At 44.9% G+C, this 18129-nt stretch overlaps 1 protein-coding gene and 1 long non-coding RNA gene across 2 annotated transcripts in view; one reads left to right on the plus strand and one right to left on the minus strand.

Annotated features, from left to right (window-relative positions):
* Positions 1 to 6900, minus strand: part of LOC106851998 (YTH N6-methyladenosine RNA binding protein C2) — a 29534-nt gene extending 22634 nt beyond the window's left edge. Inside the window, exons 1-5 of the mRNA XM_014874391.2 lie at positions 6601 to 6900; positions 6280 to 6370; positions 4642 to 4838; positions 2704 to 2903; positions 1899 to 2065 (exon numbers count right to left, since the gene is read on the minus strand). Coding sequence (XP_014729877.1) covers positions 1899 to 2065; positions 2704 to 2903; positions 4642 to 4838; positions 6280 to 6370; positions 6601 to 6781 — 836 coding nt within the window. The 5' untranslated portion in view covers positions 6782 to 6900. The remainder of the gene's footprint in view (positions 1 to 1898; positions 2066 to 2703; positions 2904 to 4641; positions 4839 to 6279; positions 6371 to 6600) is intronic.
* Positions 6901 to 6935: 35 nt separating this feature from the next.
* On the plus strand, positions 6936 to 11853 carry LOC148219748 (uncharacterized). The gene is made up of 2 exons (XR_015799580.1): positions 6936 to 7093; positions 9637 to 11853. It is a non-coding gene; the product is annotated as an uncharacterized LOC148219748 (long non-coding RNA).
* Positions 11854 to 18129: the final 6276 nt, after the last annotated feature.

Consider the following 18129-nt stretch of genomic DNA (forward strand, 5'->3'; position numbering starts at 1 on the left):
CAGCTGCAGTGTAAACTCCACTCTGTGGGGCAACATGTCCTGTCAGGAGCCTGTTACATCACAGGCTTCCCACAGGGTCACAACCTCCTTTTGGGAACCATCTGCTCTGGCATGGGGTCCTCCACAGGCTGCAGGTGGACATGTGCTCTACTGTGGACTTCCACGGGCTGCTGGGAACATCCTCCCTCACCACAGTCTTCACCATGGGCTGCAGGGGAATCTCTGCTCTGGCACCTGGAGCACCCCCTTTGGCACTGACCTTGGTGTCCACAGAACTATTCCTCTCAAATATTCACAATCCTCTCTTTGGACTGCTGCGCAAATTTTCTTCTCAAATACATTGCTCCAGAGTCATGCTCGCTGCTGCTGATGGGCTCAGCCTTGGCTAGGGGCGGGTCTCTCTTACCAGACATATGGAGAGTTTCTGATAAAGCTCATAGGCTTTTATCAGACATGTGGAAAACTTCTTCCCACAAAGAACAAAACTTTGCCGTACAAACCCAATACGTTATACTTGACTGAATCTCAAAGAAATCAGCTGAACCTTTTCAAATGCTTTGATTTTTCAAGAATCAAAAATTCTTTACAAGTACCTACTACCTGTGGCAGTGCAAGCTGTGCAAGTAAAAACAGCAATTACTTTCTCCAGCATTGACAATTTAAGTACTGAAAACTTACAGAAAACACTGTGGAGTCCTACACAAAGGAACACACATACATATGTCTGTATTTCAAGTTTGGAATTCTTTCTTCATTTCAAAAATACTCTTACATGTTGAATTCATGGAACACATACCAGACGGAAGTGCTTTACTTTTTAAATGTCTACTCTTCTCTCTTTTTCATCAGCCTTCTAGAAATCACCACTACTGTCTAATAGACACTAAAAGATAAAAGAATAGATTTCTGTGTTACTGCAAACACAGTCCATCCAACACTCTATGCCAAGATGGAGCCATTTCTATCTCTCCCTTTTGCTCTTCCTCAAGTCAACTCTTTGGTTCTTCCACACTGCTTCCAGTAATTCTTCCTATACTTTGTTTTCCTTCATCCAGCATAATTCTTCCACACAATAAGCCACTTTACTTGCAATTCACCTCTGCTTGCTCTTCTAATTGGTTAACAGCCTTGTGACTTTTGGTATGCATATCAAAATACTTTAACTTGACTTTGCAGTTCAAATTAATTTTCATTAGAATTGTATTATCTTCATCCATGTAAACAAAATAACTAGCCATACCTTTTGCCATCTTCCTCTCACTTCTATCTCAACTGCTGCCCATGCCTGAAAATCCCACTACTTACACAATTCAAAGATTTTAGAAACCACACACAATCTTCAGACTTTCACCCCTCCCTGCTCTGCTTTAGGAGCAAATTCCTCAGGTCATCTAGAATTTCTGCTTTTGCTTTAAACATAAAAGATAAAACAGAAAAAAAATGGAACCCAGAGTAGAGTGGTAATGCTCAACATCATCGTTCACTTTCCAATTTTGTTGTTTTCTCTTTTCTGTGCCCTGTCAACTTTCCCTACATAGCTTTTGTCACAGCATACTGGTCTTCTCACCTATTTTCAAAGCTTGCAGAACTTTTGGATTTATCTATGCTAAAAGTAGAGAGGACAAGGATACCCACATACTCCCTAGAAGAAATCTAGAGAAAGCACTTGCAGTTCAGTTCTGTAGAACAACTCACTGCAGGAAACTGCAAAATACAGGAGAAAAACCATCCTTTTCAACTCTTAAACATTCATTACCCAAAATAACACATCCTTCTTATACTTTACACAGTGATATTTTACTGGGTTGTATCCAAATACACTGTAGTTGAAAAAATCACATGACTAACGACAAAACACCAGTACCAGATCAATTGACTTTAAGAAATGTCATCAGTACCTGCTTTCTAATCGGATCTGATAACCAACAGTCTGGCCAATCTTTTCTCTTCTTTCTGCTGCCACTCTTTCAGCCACAGCAATGGCTGCCAAACGCCTTGGCTGAGTGCAAAATATACGGCAGGGAGTTCCATTTTTGTGACAATCATCAAGAATAAACTGGGGAATCTGTAAAGAAGTGGTTTAAATTTACTTTTAGTTTGACAGGCTTATAACTTTCTTACCATAAGAAAACAATTTAACTATACCTCAGTATCACACATGTTGCAAAATTACTCACAAGAGGATTATCCTTACAAATGTACCTGAAGTGCCAAAAGAGGCCACAAAAATCAATTTCGACTATTAAGTTTAATCTGTTTCAAACAAAACACAACAACAAAACCAAAAACCCCAACCAACCAAAAGTGGAAGCTTCTCTCTCCTGCTTCAGGAAAAATCTCTGTAAAAAGCCCTGTAGATAATCTTTAATTGTAACACAGTAATTCTCTAGACTAGGAACTAGCTTCAGAAGGAAAAGAGTCTACAAAACTAGCTACTTTCCCTTCAATATTCTGATTATTTTAATGAAAAATTGATATCCATCAGATAATTGTGTAGAATAATTTATGCTTTTAATATGTATATGCAGGCTTAGTATTGCAAAAGCAAAGAAGTTAACTGGAATGCTACACTTTGAACCACACAGGAAAACAAAAGTCTTAACATTAGAATAAAAAAAATTCCGTATTACAGAAATATTACAGATTTGACATCAGTTTGGTATAAATACTGTTGCATTTTTTTATTCCATCAAAGAAACGTACTTGAGTAGTTTTTCCTGATCCAGTCTCTCCTACAATCAAAACAACTTTATGGTCCTTTATTATTTTAATAATTTCTTCCTGTTTTTCAAAAACTGGTAGTGATTGCCTGAAGGAATCAAACTCTGATTCCCCTCTTTTCACTGGAACCTGGGGGATACCATCACTAAGTCGTCCACTTGTCTTGCTCATTTCTTTGTTTTCTGTGAAAATAAGTCAATAAATTATAAAGGAAGGTCACTGAAACACTGAAAAATGGTACTTAAAAATGAACACTCCTGATTTCATTAGCATCCCTGTTGATAAAGTGAGAAACCCATGATGTATTTAAAAGTGATTTTCATGGCAGCACATCCTGTTATGGTGCTTGAAATATATACCGTTCAAAAGATTTTTCCTTTCATAGAAATTTTGAACACAACTGAATTATCACAGTTAAAAAAAGTTTAAAAAAGACATGAAAAGCTTAAAGAGAAACAGAAACTAAATCAGAGAAAAAAAGTCTTGGGCTTTGCATCTGTTTGCACATTCCCATCTCAAGAGTTTGCCTAGAAAAATCCACCACAGAGTTAAACATTTAAGTTATTCCAAACTGACAAGTGTACTTTCCAACAAAAGACAACTTTACTGTAATGCATATGCCCTCCTTCACGTACTGGTCTTTCAAGACCTCCTTTCAGTAAGTCTTACACAACCTAATAGCCTAGTTCATAAGATTTGTTTTAATAGGTACTAATAGAAACATGATGTATCTAGAGCCCTGGAGCCACATAACAGTGTGATATATCACAAAGCAATGCATAAGTAGCTAAAAAACCTGCAGTTTTCTGAGGAGGCTACTTCAATGTCAGTATGTTAAATGCTACTCTATAATTCCTTAATAATTATTTTCCAGAAGAATGAGAAGCTCACTGTAAATGCAAAGTAAATGCAATTATATAGGCATAATGCAATTATTTAATGCAATTAACAGATTCATATATTAAATTACAAACACTGTTTTACCAAGACAGACAAATACTAACAGATTAGAAGAGCCAAAGACCATTCTGGAGAAGTAAAGAAAGATAAATTTCACACTATTCATTAATTTATACCCTACATCCCTAAGAAATTGCTTTTTGGTGCTTTTATTATAGTTTCCGTCTGTTCACTGAACAATCCTATTAAACAAATGAAGCAACTGAGCAAGAAAACTAGCAAAAGAAGCACTTAAAGCACGAACACAATGAATCAGAAATATCCATTTAAACAAGGCATACTGCTATGTTCTCTGTTCACTACACCCAGCTTTGTACACAAAAACACAACATAACTTTTACAAGCATAACTGTTAAGGTAATAGTCATGTTAAAAGCATTGTTTAAAAACCCCATCTTATATCAAAAGTTTGTCTTCCAGAGAACTCTATATACGCTAGAAATCAAGGAATTTAAATAACAGCCTGACTTTAGTTAATATTTCTTACAAATTGAATCTATTTTAGATGACAAAACAAAACATTAATTCCATATTTTATCAAGGACATGGATTCCTAAAAACAAAACAGCCAGTCTCATTTTCTCTTAAGGGTATTCTTACACAGTGTGATGGTAACACTTGTCTCTTTAATCTTACCCCTTGGATTCTTGCAGGAATCCACATTTCACAATTGTATTTAAAAAAAAAATCTGGCTGAAATTGGCTCAAAGAATCAAAATTAACTTGATACAGGGGAGGCACTGCAATGTGGGTGACATGACTGCCTGAGCACCTTATGGCACCAGTTTTAAAAGACCCTACATTAACAATTAAAAGTCAAGAAAATTATTAGTTTTATTTGGAAAGAAGAATGCCAGTTATGACACAAGAAGAGTTAGAAAACAGAGGGGTTTGTTTTGGGGTTGTTTTTTCAAGTAGTGTTGATTGACAAGTCCACATCACAAGACAAACTGAACATACCAGATTCAACAACATAGGCATTTCCTCGTTCTTTCTTTGGCAGAAGTTCTGTTTGCTCTTTATTTGTGACAGGAAAATTCCGAACTAAAGTATGAACAGCATGTTTTGTACCAGGAGTTAAGGCACAAGCCATTACCGCACGTTTTAGTTCTGATGCATCTTTTTTTCTTACAGTTAGATATCGATTTGCTCCTTTTCTGGAAGAAAGAAAAAAAGGCATTCCAGGAATAAGCAAACTATTTATCGCCATGTAATGATCTTTGACAATAATTCTTTCAAGAGGACCTTCAGCTTATTTTCAAATACAATGTCGTAACTAGAACCCTCCAAATAATGTCCTAAGTAGCATAATGCAACATTCACAATACTCATCATCAAAAGCACTTTCTATTCATGCGAGGTAGTGCAGGACAGACACTGCAGACATCAGAAGACTATGCTCCAGTTATCACTATATTTGTCTCCCAAAACACAGCCAGCTCTACCAATCTTTTTATCAATACTGAGAGTTATGACATCAAATTGACTTTTAGACTAACTTGAAAGATTTAGAAGTTAAAAGTCAATGAATAGGCAGAATAGACAAAAAAGCTCCCTGCTAGGGGCATTGCAAGCCTTAACTAAATCCAGTAGAATATATCAGATTTCAGGATGTTCATTATCAAAAATTTATTATTAGAAATTCAGCCAAAACACTTAACCATAACACTGATCTACTTCTCAGACTGAACTCTAGACACCAAAATGCAAAGAATTGTTGTAAATGTATTTGAAACTGAACTTACTTGTGCCCGGGCTACAACCAACATGTCAATTTCAAAACAACTTCTCAGGTTAAGAACAAAAGGTTACAATAAGAGCCCTATGACCTGTCCCTGGCAAGGTATGCAGGTGCTGACAAGGGCAGCCTCTGTGACGAGAGGCACAGCCGCCTCCAGCAGCCCCTGGTGAAAAGGACTCTGTCCTCTTTACATGCTCATTTCAAGTACTTACATACACTGTTGAGACCCCCCTGAGCCTTGTCTTCTCCAGGCTGAAAAGTCCTAGCACTCCGGCCCTTTCTGCATGGAGGAGATGCTCCATCCCCTTCACCTTGTTGGTCCTGACCTGAACTCTCTCCAGTCTAGGTCTCTGTCCTCCTGGTGGTCCCAGCCCTGGACAGACACAACACTCTCGGTGTAGCCTAATCAGTGCTGAGTTGAGGTGAATGATGATTTCCTTCTGCCTTCAAGTAACACTTGAACCCTCTTCTATGCTTCCCAGCAGAAGCACTCTTTTGAACATACTACGTTACACTTTAACTGTCAACACAAGAGATTCTATGAAAAAACTCTGAAAACATATCAGTGCTGGGAAATAAAAACCGGGAAGGATCTTCGTGGAAAGTCATTTTTATGCACATGAAGTCCTCAAAACTGCATCACAAACTAGCACGTCACGCTTTTTTTTACTCAGACATCAAGCAAAGCACAGAGACACTTATTTTTATATCTACTTCATAAAGTTTCTTCTCTGTACCATTCCCCACAACACTGCAGGATAAGCTAAAAATACACATCGTTTTAACACTGATAATGAAATCCCATAAATTTGCACCAAAAGGAGGAAATAATACATACAAATATGAGTCAAACTTACCCTTTACTTTTCGATATCAGTCCAAGAGAATGACAGAGCCGGTGAACAAACGCTCTTTCGGTTCTAGTGAATGAAGATGGAAATTCCATTTCTGGAAAGATAATTTAAAAAATAAAAACCCGAGCACAAAAACTCAATAGGCAATATCCCTGACGCGTGACCTCGGTGCCGCGAGTTTATCAGTCCCCAAACCCTTCCCGTGGACAGCGGGACCAGCGGCAGCGCTGTCCCCTGGCACCCGTGCCGGACGGAGATGCTCCAGCCCGACAGAGCCCGGCTGCCTGCCCGCCCCTCTCCTCGCCGCTCCCCTCCCCCACGCACCCGTGTCCTCGCCATAGCGGAACCGCTCCAGGGCGAGGTTCACCGCGATCTCCACCTCCTCGTCGACACGGATATCCTTCAGACCTTTGCCGCCTCGGCCGCGGCCCGGCGCGGCGGGAGCGCCCGAGCCCGCTGCGCCCCCGCCGTGCTTCCGCGGCGGGACGTTCCTGGGCCGCGACATGGCTCCGCCACAGAGCCGGGGCTCCGCCACAGAGCGGGGGCTCCGCGCGGGACAGGCGGGGACGGCAGGCGCCGCCCCAGAGCAGCGGCAGCCCCGGGCGGACGCGGCGCAGTGCTGTGACGTGTGCCCGGCGCCGGGAGGCAGCGGGCGGAGCTGGCAGCGGCGCGGCGGCTACGGGAGGAGGAGCCGCCCTCCGAGCGGAAGGGAGCTTCTGGGGCGTTTGTGTCCCCGGCGGAGAATGCTGTGGAAGTGGTGGTGCGCAGTCGTGTGGTAGTCGGCCGTGACTGAGGAAGCAGCGCTGATACCTGTCAGGTCACGAATCGTGCGATTTCACTTAATGACGTTCAGTGTAGATGGTAGTATCGCAGTCCTCGGCCTTGTTGTTTTGAATGTCTTACGAAATCATCAAGATTTCCCTTCTCTTTCTCTCTTTTCTGACTTTATTCCTTTCCTTTCTTATGTCTTGGCAAAGTATGGCTATCATATTCTACCCCCTGCGCTTGCTAGCCAACACTTCTACAGTTACATAGAAGTGCTAGAAGGGGCAGTTGCTGGATTTTAGGTGGCTGTATAGTAAAAGAATGAAAGTCCCTGACACGTGGACTGGTGTCTTTGCTCAAGTGAACAAAATTTACAGCGATCATCACGTCCCCAGCCAAATGGGTTGTGATATGATCAGCAAAAGGCACACATTAAGGGGTTTTTAGGGTCTCTTCCCAAGTTGAACAGGGGACTGAGGTTACCTGTAAGGTGTGCAGGGAGATTGAGGTCTCTCCTAAGGTGTGGGGGGCTGTGGTCCCCTGTAAAGCATGCAGGGGATTTGGAGTCCCTAGGAAGGCACACATGGGCTGGGGTCCCTCGTAAGGCCTGCAGAGAAGTTGAGGTTTAGGGTCAGCTGTTGAACAGGGGCCAGTCAGTCCTAAACACCAGGCAAAAGCTGTTCAGAATAGATGGTTCATGATCTCTGCTGTTCTTCACCAACTGGAGTGGGGAGATGAATATTCAGATGCCCAAATCCAGAGTGGCACACATGGGTGTCACAAGACCCCAAGTGTGCTGATGTAACCCATCCCAGAGAAGCCACTGGGAACTCCAGGGAGAGTTCTGCCAGTCCTCAGGGAGTTTTCACCAGCCTGTGGCCATCCAGGGGAAGGGACAATCCGCGTCAGACTGTACTCATATCCAGAGCAGATCTCCAAGGTGAACTACCCATATCCTAGCATTTCTGTGTGAACATTGACTCATGAGGTGAGGGATTAACTAACTTGGTATAGCAAGAAAGGATTGATAGGAAAGTTGTTTAAGCATTTTAAAAGATTAAGTAGGAAACTATTTAAAAACCTGTGCTGTATCATTTGGAAGTGACAGTGTTTCAATGTATGGTGATTCCTTCAACACATTTCAAGAGTTTATTTTTCAACTAACAAATAGGCACTTGGTGCACAGATGGACCATGTCTCTGGAAAGCACACACACTGAAGGACTTACTCTAGATTACTTCTATGTGCACGTAGAGTCTCTTCAAAGAGGGGGACCCACAAAGATCTGATGTAGATGTACACATCTTCAAAACATGTGTCGTTTTTGACTGTTGTAATTGATTGTTGGGGTGTAAATTTGAAATACCATCCCAAAAGGAGGTTCTTAAGAAGTTATGCTGAAATGCTGCTTTATTTTTTTTGTATGTGCATGACTAGTACTTGTTTGTAATGGTGGTAATTCTGTATATATGTCAAAAAATAGTTATAAACCCACATTTTTCTGCATGTACATTTATTTTACGTAAGAGGATGGTAAACACGTAAATAATATTTGAAGACTTCCAGAATATGGAGAACTGTTGCAGTTGTCTGGTAAGATTTTCTATTCATAAACAAAGGGCATTCTCAGTGGCCTGGTTTCACAGGAGCAGGAAATCATTTTAGTATTCAAAATAATATCTATTAATTTGGAGAATTCTGTTTCATTTTCTTCCAGGGGGATAATATGCAAAGAGTACTGCCTGAGCAAAAAATTTTCTCTGTTGCCTAGTGTTTTGTATTGCTGCTTTGGTGAAAAACAAAAGGAAAAAATTCTTTTTTTGCTGTTTAAAAAAAAAATTGTGTATGAGAAAATGTTTTTACCTTTAGGAGGTATGTTAGGCCCCTTGAATCTGCAGAGACTTTGGCACTTATTGCACTGCAATTAAGATACAAAATTACTGGAACCATCTCCTGTACAAACAGTTCATGATAACAACTTGTCCTAAGAAAATTGTGATGAGAAAAAATGGTTGTAATACTAAATTGTGTTCCCCTAGCAGAAAGGGAACAGAGTGCATCTCCATCCATGTTTCAGCTGTATCAAAAGGAAAATTTAAATTTTTAGGCTGTATTTTGGGGAAGGGGCAATAAATGATAATGAAGAGAGGCCATAATGAAGCTTCCACATCTAATCACAAAAAGTAGGCATGTGGTTTTCATAGAGCTGTGGGATCTGACATCCACGGATTCCTAGGTTATGGGAATTGACTAAATCTTTGACTTTGAGAATAGAGAATATTAGAGAATAGCTAGTGGAGAGGTAGTGCAGAAATTAGAATCTTATGTGATATCAATTGCAACTACATACAGTTGCCGCAGGAATATCAGCATGTATTAACTCTGTGGCAGCAGCAGGAGGAACCCAAAGTTCTAATGCCACAATGGACACATAGATATCACTCCTTAACACCTTTAATCCAAAAGCCTAACACCTACCTGATGATGGAGAAAGACATTGTCAGTGTAAGCAAGTGAAACACATTTCAAGCAGAGCACAGACTGATTTATGTCGTGATGTTCCCTCACATAAACCAGATCTAATTCTATTCGCAGGTGGCTCGTGCCACTCCTTGCAAGGAAAGCAACAGACTGGGTGTGCTGTGGTGAGCTGGGGACAGGTGACAGAAGCAGAACAACTGCCAGCAAGGATGAGTGCACAAGTAGCAGCACATATGGATGTTGCAGCACATATGTAAAGAGGGAAATGAGTGAACGTCTGTACAGATTCTTGGTATGCTCTTGGGATATGTCACACAACAGGGGTGTTACAGGAAAAACGGATTTTCACATCACCCAGCGTAATGTCCTCTTGTGACTGATGGCTGACCAGAGGAAATACCAAATTTTATGAACTCTTAAGACAATGTATGAGAAGGACTGTTCTACAGAAGAAGAGATACAATGGGAAAAATGAAAGGCAGCTCGGAATGATGATGGCATGTGCAGAATTGGGGGAATACCAATTCTGACAAAGAACATTTAGTCACTCTGGTTAGATGGTTTCATGATAAATTCCATAGAGGGACACAGGCAATAGTTATCCAAGTACAAAAAATATGGCCAGCTCCATGAATTTATGCCACAGCAAAAGAGAATCACAAATTGCTGCCCAACTTGACATGAGTTTTCCAGCAGCAGACTGAGTTCACTGTTAGGAGGGTGACCATGAACTGATTTCCCTTCTCTGGGACTGCAAATAGACCCTGCAGACATGCCACCTGTGGCGGGGTGAGAGTAGATCAGCTGTCAGTCTGGGCAGAAGACTTTCCAACAAGAAAGACTTATTCAGGAGTGTGCTGGTTGTGCACTGATTAGCACCTGGGGCGGGGGTGAGGACATACACGGAGGTTTTTCCTCCCTGAGAATTTCCTCTGTAAGTTGATGGGACCAATTGGAGGCTGGTTTGGGTGTTGACAGCCAGAGAAACCAATTGGAGAATTTAGCCCGCCTCCGTGAATTCACATTTTGAAGCAAGTAAACGCTGGGAAAACTCTTTTGTTTCCGGCTTCTCACACGGTGATGGCGACTGCCCCAGGCCCCTGCCCGTGCGGCCCAGCTGGGAAGGGGGGGGCTCAGGAGGCCGCCGGCCCCTTTCAACCCGGGGCCCCGATGGCCAGGGGGAGGAGAGGCGCATTGCTGAAATCCTAACCCTCCCTCCCTCCTTCTTCCCCCGGCGTGCCTGCGGCTCGGCAGAGCCCTGCCCTGCTGCCTGCTCGGAGCAGCCCTGGGGTGGCTGAGGGGGCTAGGGGGTGAGGCAGCCGGGCCTGTTCTGGCAGAGCCCTCCACGCCCTTGCTTGCTGGGCAAGGTGGAGGGAGGACGGGCGCCGGAGGACAGCCTTTCCCCCAGGGGAGGGAGCCCAGCCCCCAGGTCAGCCTGAGTGTCCTGAGATTCTTGTACAGCTCCGGCATGGCCAGCCGCAGCCTCTGCACCATCTATGTGAGATTTTAACCCTTTCAATGCTCAAATAAGACTTGCAGACCTTGAGTGAAAAGAAAGAAAACAGAGAGGATACACCAAAGTCAGTGAAGCAGGAGTCAAGTTCCAGATGGAAGGAAAATGAGGAAACGCCATGAATTTAGGCTGAAAATCCTTTTGCAAGCTATAGGAATGGACTGTGCTTCACTAAAAATTCCTATAAACCGTGGGAAAAAGACATGGGAGAGTTGAAGTGTTTAACTTATTAGATCATTGAGTAAAAGTACATGTGTTGACTGTGAGATGTTACATAGTGATTCATGTCATTACGAAAATACACCATGAGACCAATATAAACAAAAATACTAAATCCAAAGTAAAGCATAGACAGGAGACACAGGAAAATCTAATGATTTCATTATATTTGTTTAAATCACTTTGCTGTAAATTGTTGGCTTTTTGTTTTCATGTATTTTTATTATTTTGCCACTATAATTATGAATTGTATCCAGTTTTTATGTATAAAGAAAGCGCGGGCTTGTGTGAACATGAACAGACTTGTCGCTGCTGTTACCTGCTTGCTAGGACTGTAACCTAACATGTTCGAGCCTTATCCAGACCTAGTGGGGGCTTGTAGCTACTGCTGCCTGAATGGTAGCCAACGTGTTGGGGCTTTCTCGGGCTTGCAGCCCAGCACAGTAAGCAGGACACGATCCCACCAGAAACTGCCTATAAAAGGGGCAGTGACCAGGGGTAGGACGGACGTGTTGGTGGAGCACAGACTCCCCACGTCCCCGGCGCTGCTTGCCCATTCCTTATCAACGAATTAATAAATTGTCTTATTGATTGACCTACCTGATGTGAGTGAGTGCATTTATAAAATTTAAAACATTGATGATCCTTTGCCCTGAGGGAAAAAGGGGATCTCTGTTCCTAGGGATGAAGTATGAACAGAGAAAAGAGAGATGAAGAGAACTTTTGCTTTTGAACAGTTCATTCTTAAAAGTAAACACCCCATGAGTTCATGAGTTTAACATAGCCCATAAATACAGTTTGGGAGAGCTGTGAAGATGGGAGGATTTAGTGGAAAATAAAGCCACGAGATAATGTTTCTTTTCTTCTTGTTGAAAAAATCTCTATAGCGAAACAAAAAGAAACTCTTCTCCCTGAAGTGAATTGAAAAAGATTATTTAAGTTGGTTACTGACTGAAGTGTTTCTGTGTGTTGTTGTTAAGAAGGAGAAGAAAGTATGGGAGAGGGGAGGAGGGGTTGGTCTGAAGGTTTCATTCTGAATTTATTATTTATTTATGTTGTTATTAAAGTTTTTTTCTACACCCTTTAAGTTTCAGGCCTACCTTGCTTTGGCTCCTAATCCTATCTCACAGCAGAAAATAAGTATATTGAAATTGGCAAATCTAAGCTACTACATTAATTAATGTTTCTGCCTTGTTTCGAACTGAAACCAAGACAAGGAGGAATAATAGAAGCCTTCATAAAGAAATCAGTGCTCATTTTATAGCAAATATGATACCCAAATTTTCCAGATAGAAACTTTCTACAACAGTTTTGAGTATTAAAAAGCAGGCTTCTTTATTGAAGCATGCTGGTCACTCAGAGGATCCTTCCTCTAATTAATTGCCCTGAGTGTTGGGTAAACATTGATTTACATAATCATTAGCTATCCCCACTTACTTGACTTTATACTGGACATCATCACACCCCTTATCGGAAGTCCTTATTTGGTTCTTTGGGGGTCTTCCGTGGTCTTCAACATCTGGTGTCCTTTTTAGGTGGCTACTTCTCGACCCCCACTTTTGAGTAAGTGCAATATTGTTCTTAACTCCTGGTTTGTGAGCCTTGCAGAGATTAGCTGGCATCCTGCTTGTGTTTTGCATGACTTCTGCTTGATTAAGTTACATCCTCTTTTATTTCTCCAAGGCTACACTGTTCTGTTCTGCTGTCCTTATCAAATACAATCAATCAGCTTGCTAATAATACCAAGGTCACATACAGGTTCAATCTCCGTATGAGCTATTTATTTCAAGGATTGGCCTCAGTGATCGTTGCAAGTCCCTTCCAATTCAGAATATTCTCTGTATGAACTTATATCCTAGTTAAGGCCTGTTCGATGGTGATGAATGCTTGACTCAGTATGTTAACAAGCAGAGAAGGATGAATATCTTGATCAGTAGCTGACTTTTGAGAATCCTTTGTGGTTTTAATTAATAAATATTTCTGTCCTATGACAGTCGCATTAGTCTTCATTCTGTTAAGTTTGTTACTTGTTAAAATGCTGTATGTAAGACCAGTGGTTAGATACCTTGGAGTGTTTTATTTCCCCCTCTTAGCATATTAGCAGATACGGTCAGATAGGAGTATTAAGATATATAGTCAGTGCAGATAGCTCAGTGTGCAGCTGCAATACCAGCTGCAGATTGGGCTCTGACTTGCAGGAGCCCAAGGAAAGAGATGGTGAACTAGTGCCTGTTTTTGCATTTTAAAATTTTTGCATTTTATTTTCCTTTAAAAGGGTGAAGAAAAGAGATCTAAGAGAAAAGCTGTCCTGTGTGTTGGAAGAAGCCAGAAGTCACCTAATATTTCATTTCAGATGGCCCTGAGAGCTCCTGGGATCAGCAATGCAGAGACTTCAGTGGTGAAACCCAACTTTGTACCAGAGAGAAGGCCAGCCATTTTCCAAGAGAGAAGCTCGCCTCCTCCATACCTCACGCAGATGGTTTTGCAAGAGCCTGAATCTGGAGTTAGTATTTGTCTCTGCAGTTCTTACAGAGTGCCAGGTTTGAGTTACGAGGTTACAGATGGGAGGACTAAAGTTTTTTGTCATGCCTTGAGAGGTTGAAACGGAGAGGAACAGAGACAAGGTCAGAGTCCAGACCTTTGGGGACCTCAGAAATCATTCTTGTCAGGGCAGCACCACTCTGTCCCACCCCACTGAATCCCAGATCTTCCCATGCCCAGAAGGGAACTGGAAGTGAGAGGATAAGCCCTGATGTGCTTGCCATGAATATCTCATATGTCCCTTCAATCTCTCTCTGCTCTGCCCACACCACCCCTCTTATGTACAGGGAGCAGAGCCCTGCCCAGGATCTTTCATGCATTCACACCCATCCCTTCTGACATCCCTCTGCTCTCACTGATCCTCACAGGTGATCTGGAGCAATTCCTGCTGCCTGCTCAAGTGGCAGAGACACCAAGCCTATCATCACCCCAGTGACACAGCTCCCCAACACCAGTGCTACCAGCCTGGCCACATGTGCTCCTCCCCTTGGCAGGGCTGAGCCATGTATAAAGCACAAGGGCAAGGGTGGAAGAGGGTGGCAGAGAGTCCTGAGGCATAGTCAGGGTACCAAGCCACTGAGCTGAGTCCTGCTGCTGGGGCTAGGGCCAAGGGAGTAGGGCAGCCAGGGACCCTGAAGGATTTGTCTCACTAGTGAGCCTGATGGCTGCCTCTCGTATGGACCTCTGTGGGCTCTGCAGGTACATCACGGACTGGCGCAGGTACCCGTCTGCTCTGTCCCTCTCCTCTTCCAGCTGGAGCGAGTATAAGGGGACAGAGGGAAGGGTTGGCACTGACTCGTCCCCTTGGATGGGTGGCCCCTGCATCCAGGACTGACATCCCTGCATGGACATGCCTGATGGCCAGCCAACAGCGGGCTTGGAGGGAGTAGAGATAGTTACTCCACAGGGAGATTCAGTGCTGCCCTGATGCCAAGCCACGGCTGGGTTGGAGCTCTGTTGGCAGCCTGGCTCAGGGAGGCGCAGAAGCCTGGATAAGATCCTGCTGGGCCACACACCAGAGGGGAGTAGTGTGTGGGGAGCAGGCTGTTCATGATGAGTGCAGCAGTAAGCAGGGGCCACAAACTGCACAGTGGGTACTGAGGGCAGAGGGCTTGTTCTAACAGAGTCTTGGGCTTTGAGGCCACCCTTACCAGGCACTTGCCAAATCTCCACAGCTCTTCTGATTCCAGCAGCTGCTGAAGATTCCACTTCTTCAGGAATATCGTTGCTTGAAGCAGGGTTTCCCAAGAAGCCTGCAGATCGGCAGAAACTGGGAGATGGCACAGCATCCCAGAGCACAGGACCAGCCAAAGGCCAGAAGGAGGCAGGAGTGCAGCGGTCATGGAGGCATTAGAGCAGAGGCCGCTGAGCCCGCTCACAGGGGACAGGTGTAGCTCACTGTCCTCACCTCTGCCACAAACTGGTTCTCATCATACATGTGGTAGAAGAGTGGGAGTAGGCTCTGTCGCACGCAATCTTTCATCCCCTGCATTTCTTGTTCTTCCTGTGCCAACTCCAGCACTGCTTGAAAGAGGCGAATGGAGAGCAACTGCACATGACTAGTATCCTAGTGAAAAGGAAGAGAGCAAGAACCTCCAAACTGACTGCTCCAGGCCCACCTGGGCATGGAACTGAGACTCCACAAGGGAAGAGTTTCCTGGCAGAACTTAGCACCTTGTGGTGGGGGGCACAGAGCCTTACATTGTCAAAGAGTGGCTGGAGTGCCTCAACCAGCTGCACAGCAAGGGAACTGGCAATTGGCACATCTCTGTTCAGGAGAATCTCACTGAGCATAGCGAGTGTCATCCACAACACCTCCCTGTCTTCATCCTTCAACACCTCCGTGAGGCTTTCAGTCAGGTTTTCCATCCTTTGAGCCTATGTGGAACACAATGCAATGTTGTGGAGCCATGAAAGGCTGCACTGCCAGAACCACTGCAGCAGTTCAATCCTGTCCTGCTGCCTCAGAGCCCAGAAGCCCAGAAGCCAAAGGATCTGGTTATGGAAAAGGGAAGTCAGGAGAGCTGGAAGAGGCTGCCCATCTTCTGAAGCCCATCCAAGTGCAAGCTGCTGAGTTACTTAGCCACATACTGGAAGGCTGACTGCCTGCTTCTCACCATAGAGGTTCTCTTGCAGAGTACCATGAGGCATCTGAGCACCAGGAGACGCATCACACTGCACTCCCTCCCTAAGTAAATTTGGACAAGCTGTAGGATGCGTTCACCCCATTGCTTTATATTCAGGCAAGGCAGGACCTGAAACACACACAGCAGTGACAGTGTCCGAAGTGTAACCCCAGCAGCAGGAGACAAAGGGCACACAGGAGAGCCCAACTCTGCTCCTCCTTCATCGACTAGACTCCCTTGCAGCTGCATCTGCAAGAGGGCAGAGTGGCGGGTCACATCTCAGCAAGGCAGTGCTTGCCACCAGGCTCACCTCCACAAGGAAGGCCATGGCAGCGACCTCCCAGTGTGCCTCCTCTCTGCAGAGCAGCCTGAACAGGTAGCGTGCTATCCGGTAACACAAGGGCTCTGAAACCCTGAGCATTGCTCTGGTGGGGGAAAAAAGACATCGTTGACTCTAAGCAGAGCAGACAAACCTCTCCTGGGTCTGACTCACAGAGGCCTCTTCTTTCACCACCACCTCTTACAAGGAGGAAGGTGGAACTGAATACCAGCAGTTCATTTCAGGAATGAAGAGGCTGAAAACCACCCATTCTGCCCACGGGGCAGTCCTGTCCCCCAGGCTGTCAGTAGCCCTTGATGCAACCTCCCTGTTCCTAGCAGGCTGTCCTCAGTGAGGCTGCCTGCAAACAGAGCGCCTGCTCTGTGCCATCAGCAGAGATGCTGGCACTCCTCAGGAAAGTTGCTGGCACTTTGGGATATGGCTGCTCCAATGCACTCAGCCCTTCAAGGCTTTGTCACTCTGGTGCACCATCCCTCAGTGACAAGTCCCTCTCACCAATGATTACAGGAATTATGTAGGCACTTTGGAGAAACAAGGGCTGGAGTGGGGAGAATGGGCCTCTCACCTGGCCAGAAGACCTACTGTAGAGTGGTGGGTGTCAGTGTTGAGAAGTGTATCCCAGCCACACTCGCGTTCAACTTCACACACCACATCCTCATACTCCAGGTGACAGAGCAGTGCTTTCATGGTCAGCAGTGCAAATCTGTGTGCAGAGCACAGCCCAGGTCATTCTGGAAATCCTGGCCCCAGCTCCAAAGGCAGTGCAGAGTTGGGACGACCTGAATGGAGCACCTGTTGGGGTTAGTGGGCAGGCAGTGCTTGTGCTGGCATCGCTTCCAGAAGGCATTGACGTCCACCGGCATCGGCCCTGTGCTGGAGAAAACTTGGAAGAGCAGGGCCACAAAGAGGTGGGGGAAATACAGGATCATTCTCTCTGGCCCTTGGGGCAGGTGAATGATCTCCCACACTGCTCTGGTTGCCTGCAAAAAAACCAAAAGAGCCAGAGACCACTCAGCACTGAGACGTCTCTGTGGCAGGGCCCAGCCATGGAGGATGAAGCTCAGGCCTTGCTCTGTGCCAGGGCAGCTGCAGCAGGAGCAGCATCTGACCTGGCTGCCTCTGCACCTGCCATGAATCCGGGTTTGTAGCATGCTATGTGAGGCAGGGGATGCAGTGGTGGGGGACAAAGGATGGAGAGATGCCAGAAAGGCAGCCCTTGAGGATGTGCTTGGGTCTAGTCCAGAAACTCACGGCGAGTGAAAAGACATCTGAGTTGTCCTTATCGGAGGTGGATGTGCTGTGCAGTGGCCAGTCCTCCAGCACACAGAGGAGCTCTGGCAGCACCTTCTCCGCAGTTCTGTTTGAAGAGATAATCGCCCTCCACATGGTCACAGCAACTCTGCAGGCCCAGAACTCTGTGTCACTGGGGTTTTGGCCTCAACATCGTGGCCTGGGCAGCTGCAGTGTCCCTAGCTGATCACCAGCTCTGCCTGTCAGCTGTGCCTGCCCCTCTGCAGCAGCACCTAGCCAGACTGCTACTGTGAGCAGCAGACAGCCAAGTGACAGTGCCTTGAGGGGCAGGGACAGAGCATGGCAGCAGGGTCTCAGGCCAACATGCCATGACTGGGAAACAAGGGCGTCAGAAGGGCCTGAAAATCTTCCTCTCTCTGCCAGCACACATGGGGTAATTCTCTCTACGGGCTCTTTTCCCTCTTCCAATACCAAAGCCGTTTATGGGCTTTCGGGCTGATGAATTCTGAGCTCTCCAGGCCAGTGGGCCTTGTACCTGTCACATGTTGGGGCACACCGCAGGAGGGTCACCACCACATCATGTGGCTGTGCAAGAGTCATCTCCTGCAGCCTCTTAT

Source organism: Sturnus vulgaris, chromosome Z (assembly GCF_052056855.1).
Source record: "Sturnus vulgaris isolate bStuVul1 chromosome Z, bStuVul1.hap1, whole genome shotgun sequence".
Lineage (NCBI taxonomy): Eukaryota > Metazoa > Chordata > Aves > Passeriformes > Sturnidae > Sturnus > Sturnus vulgaris.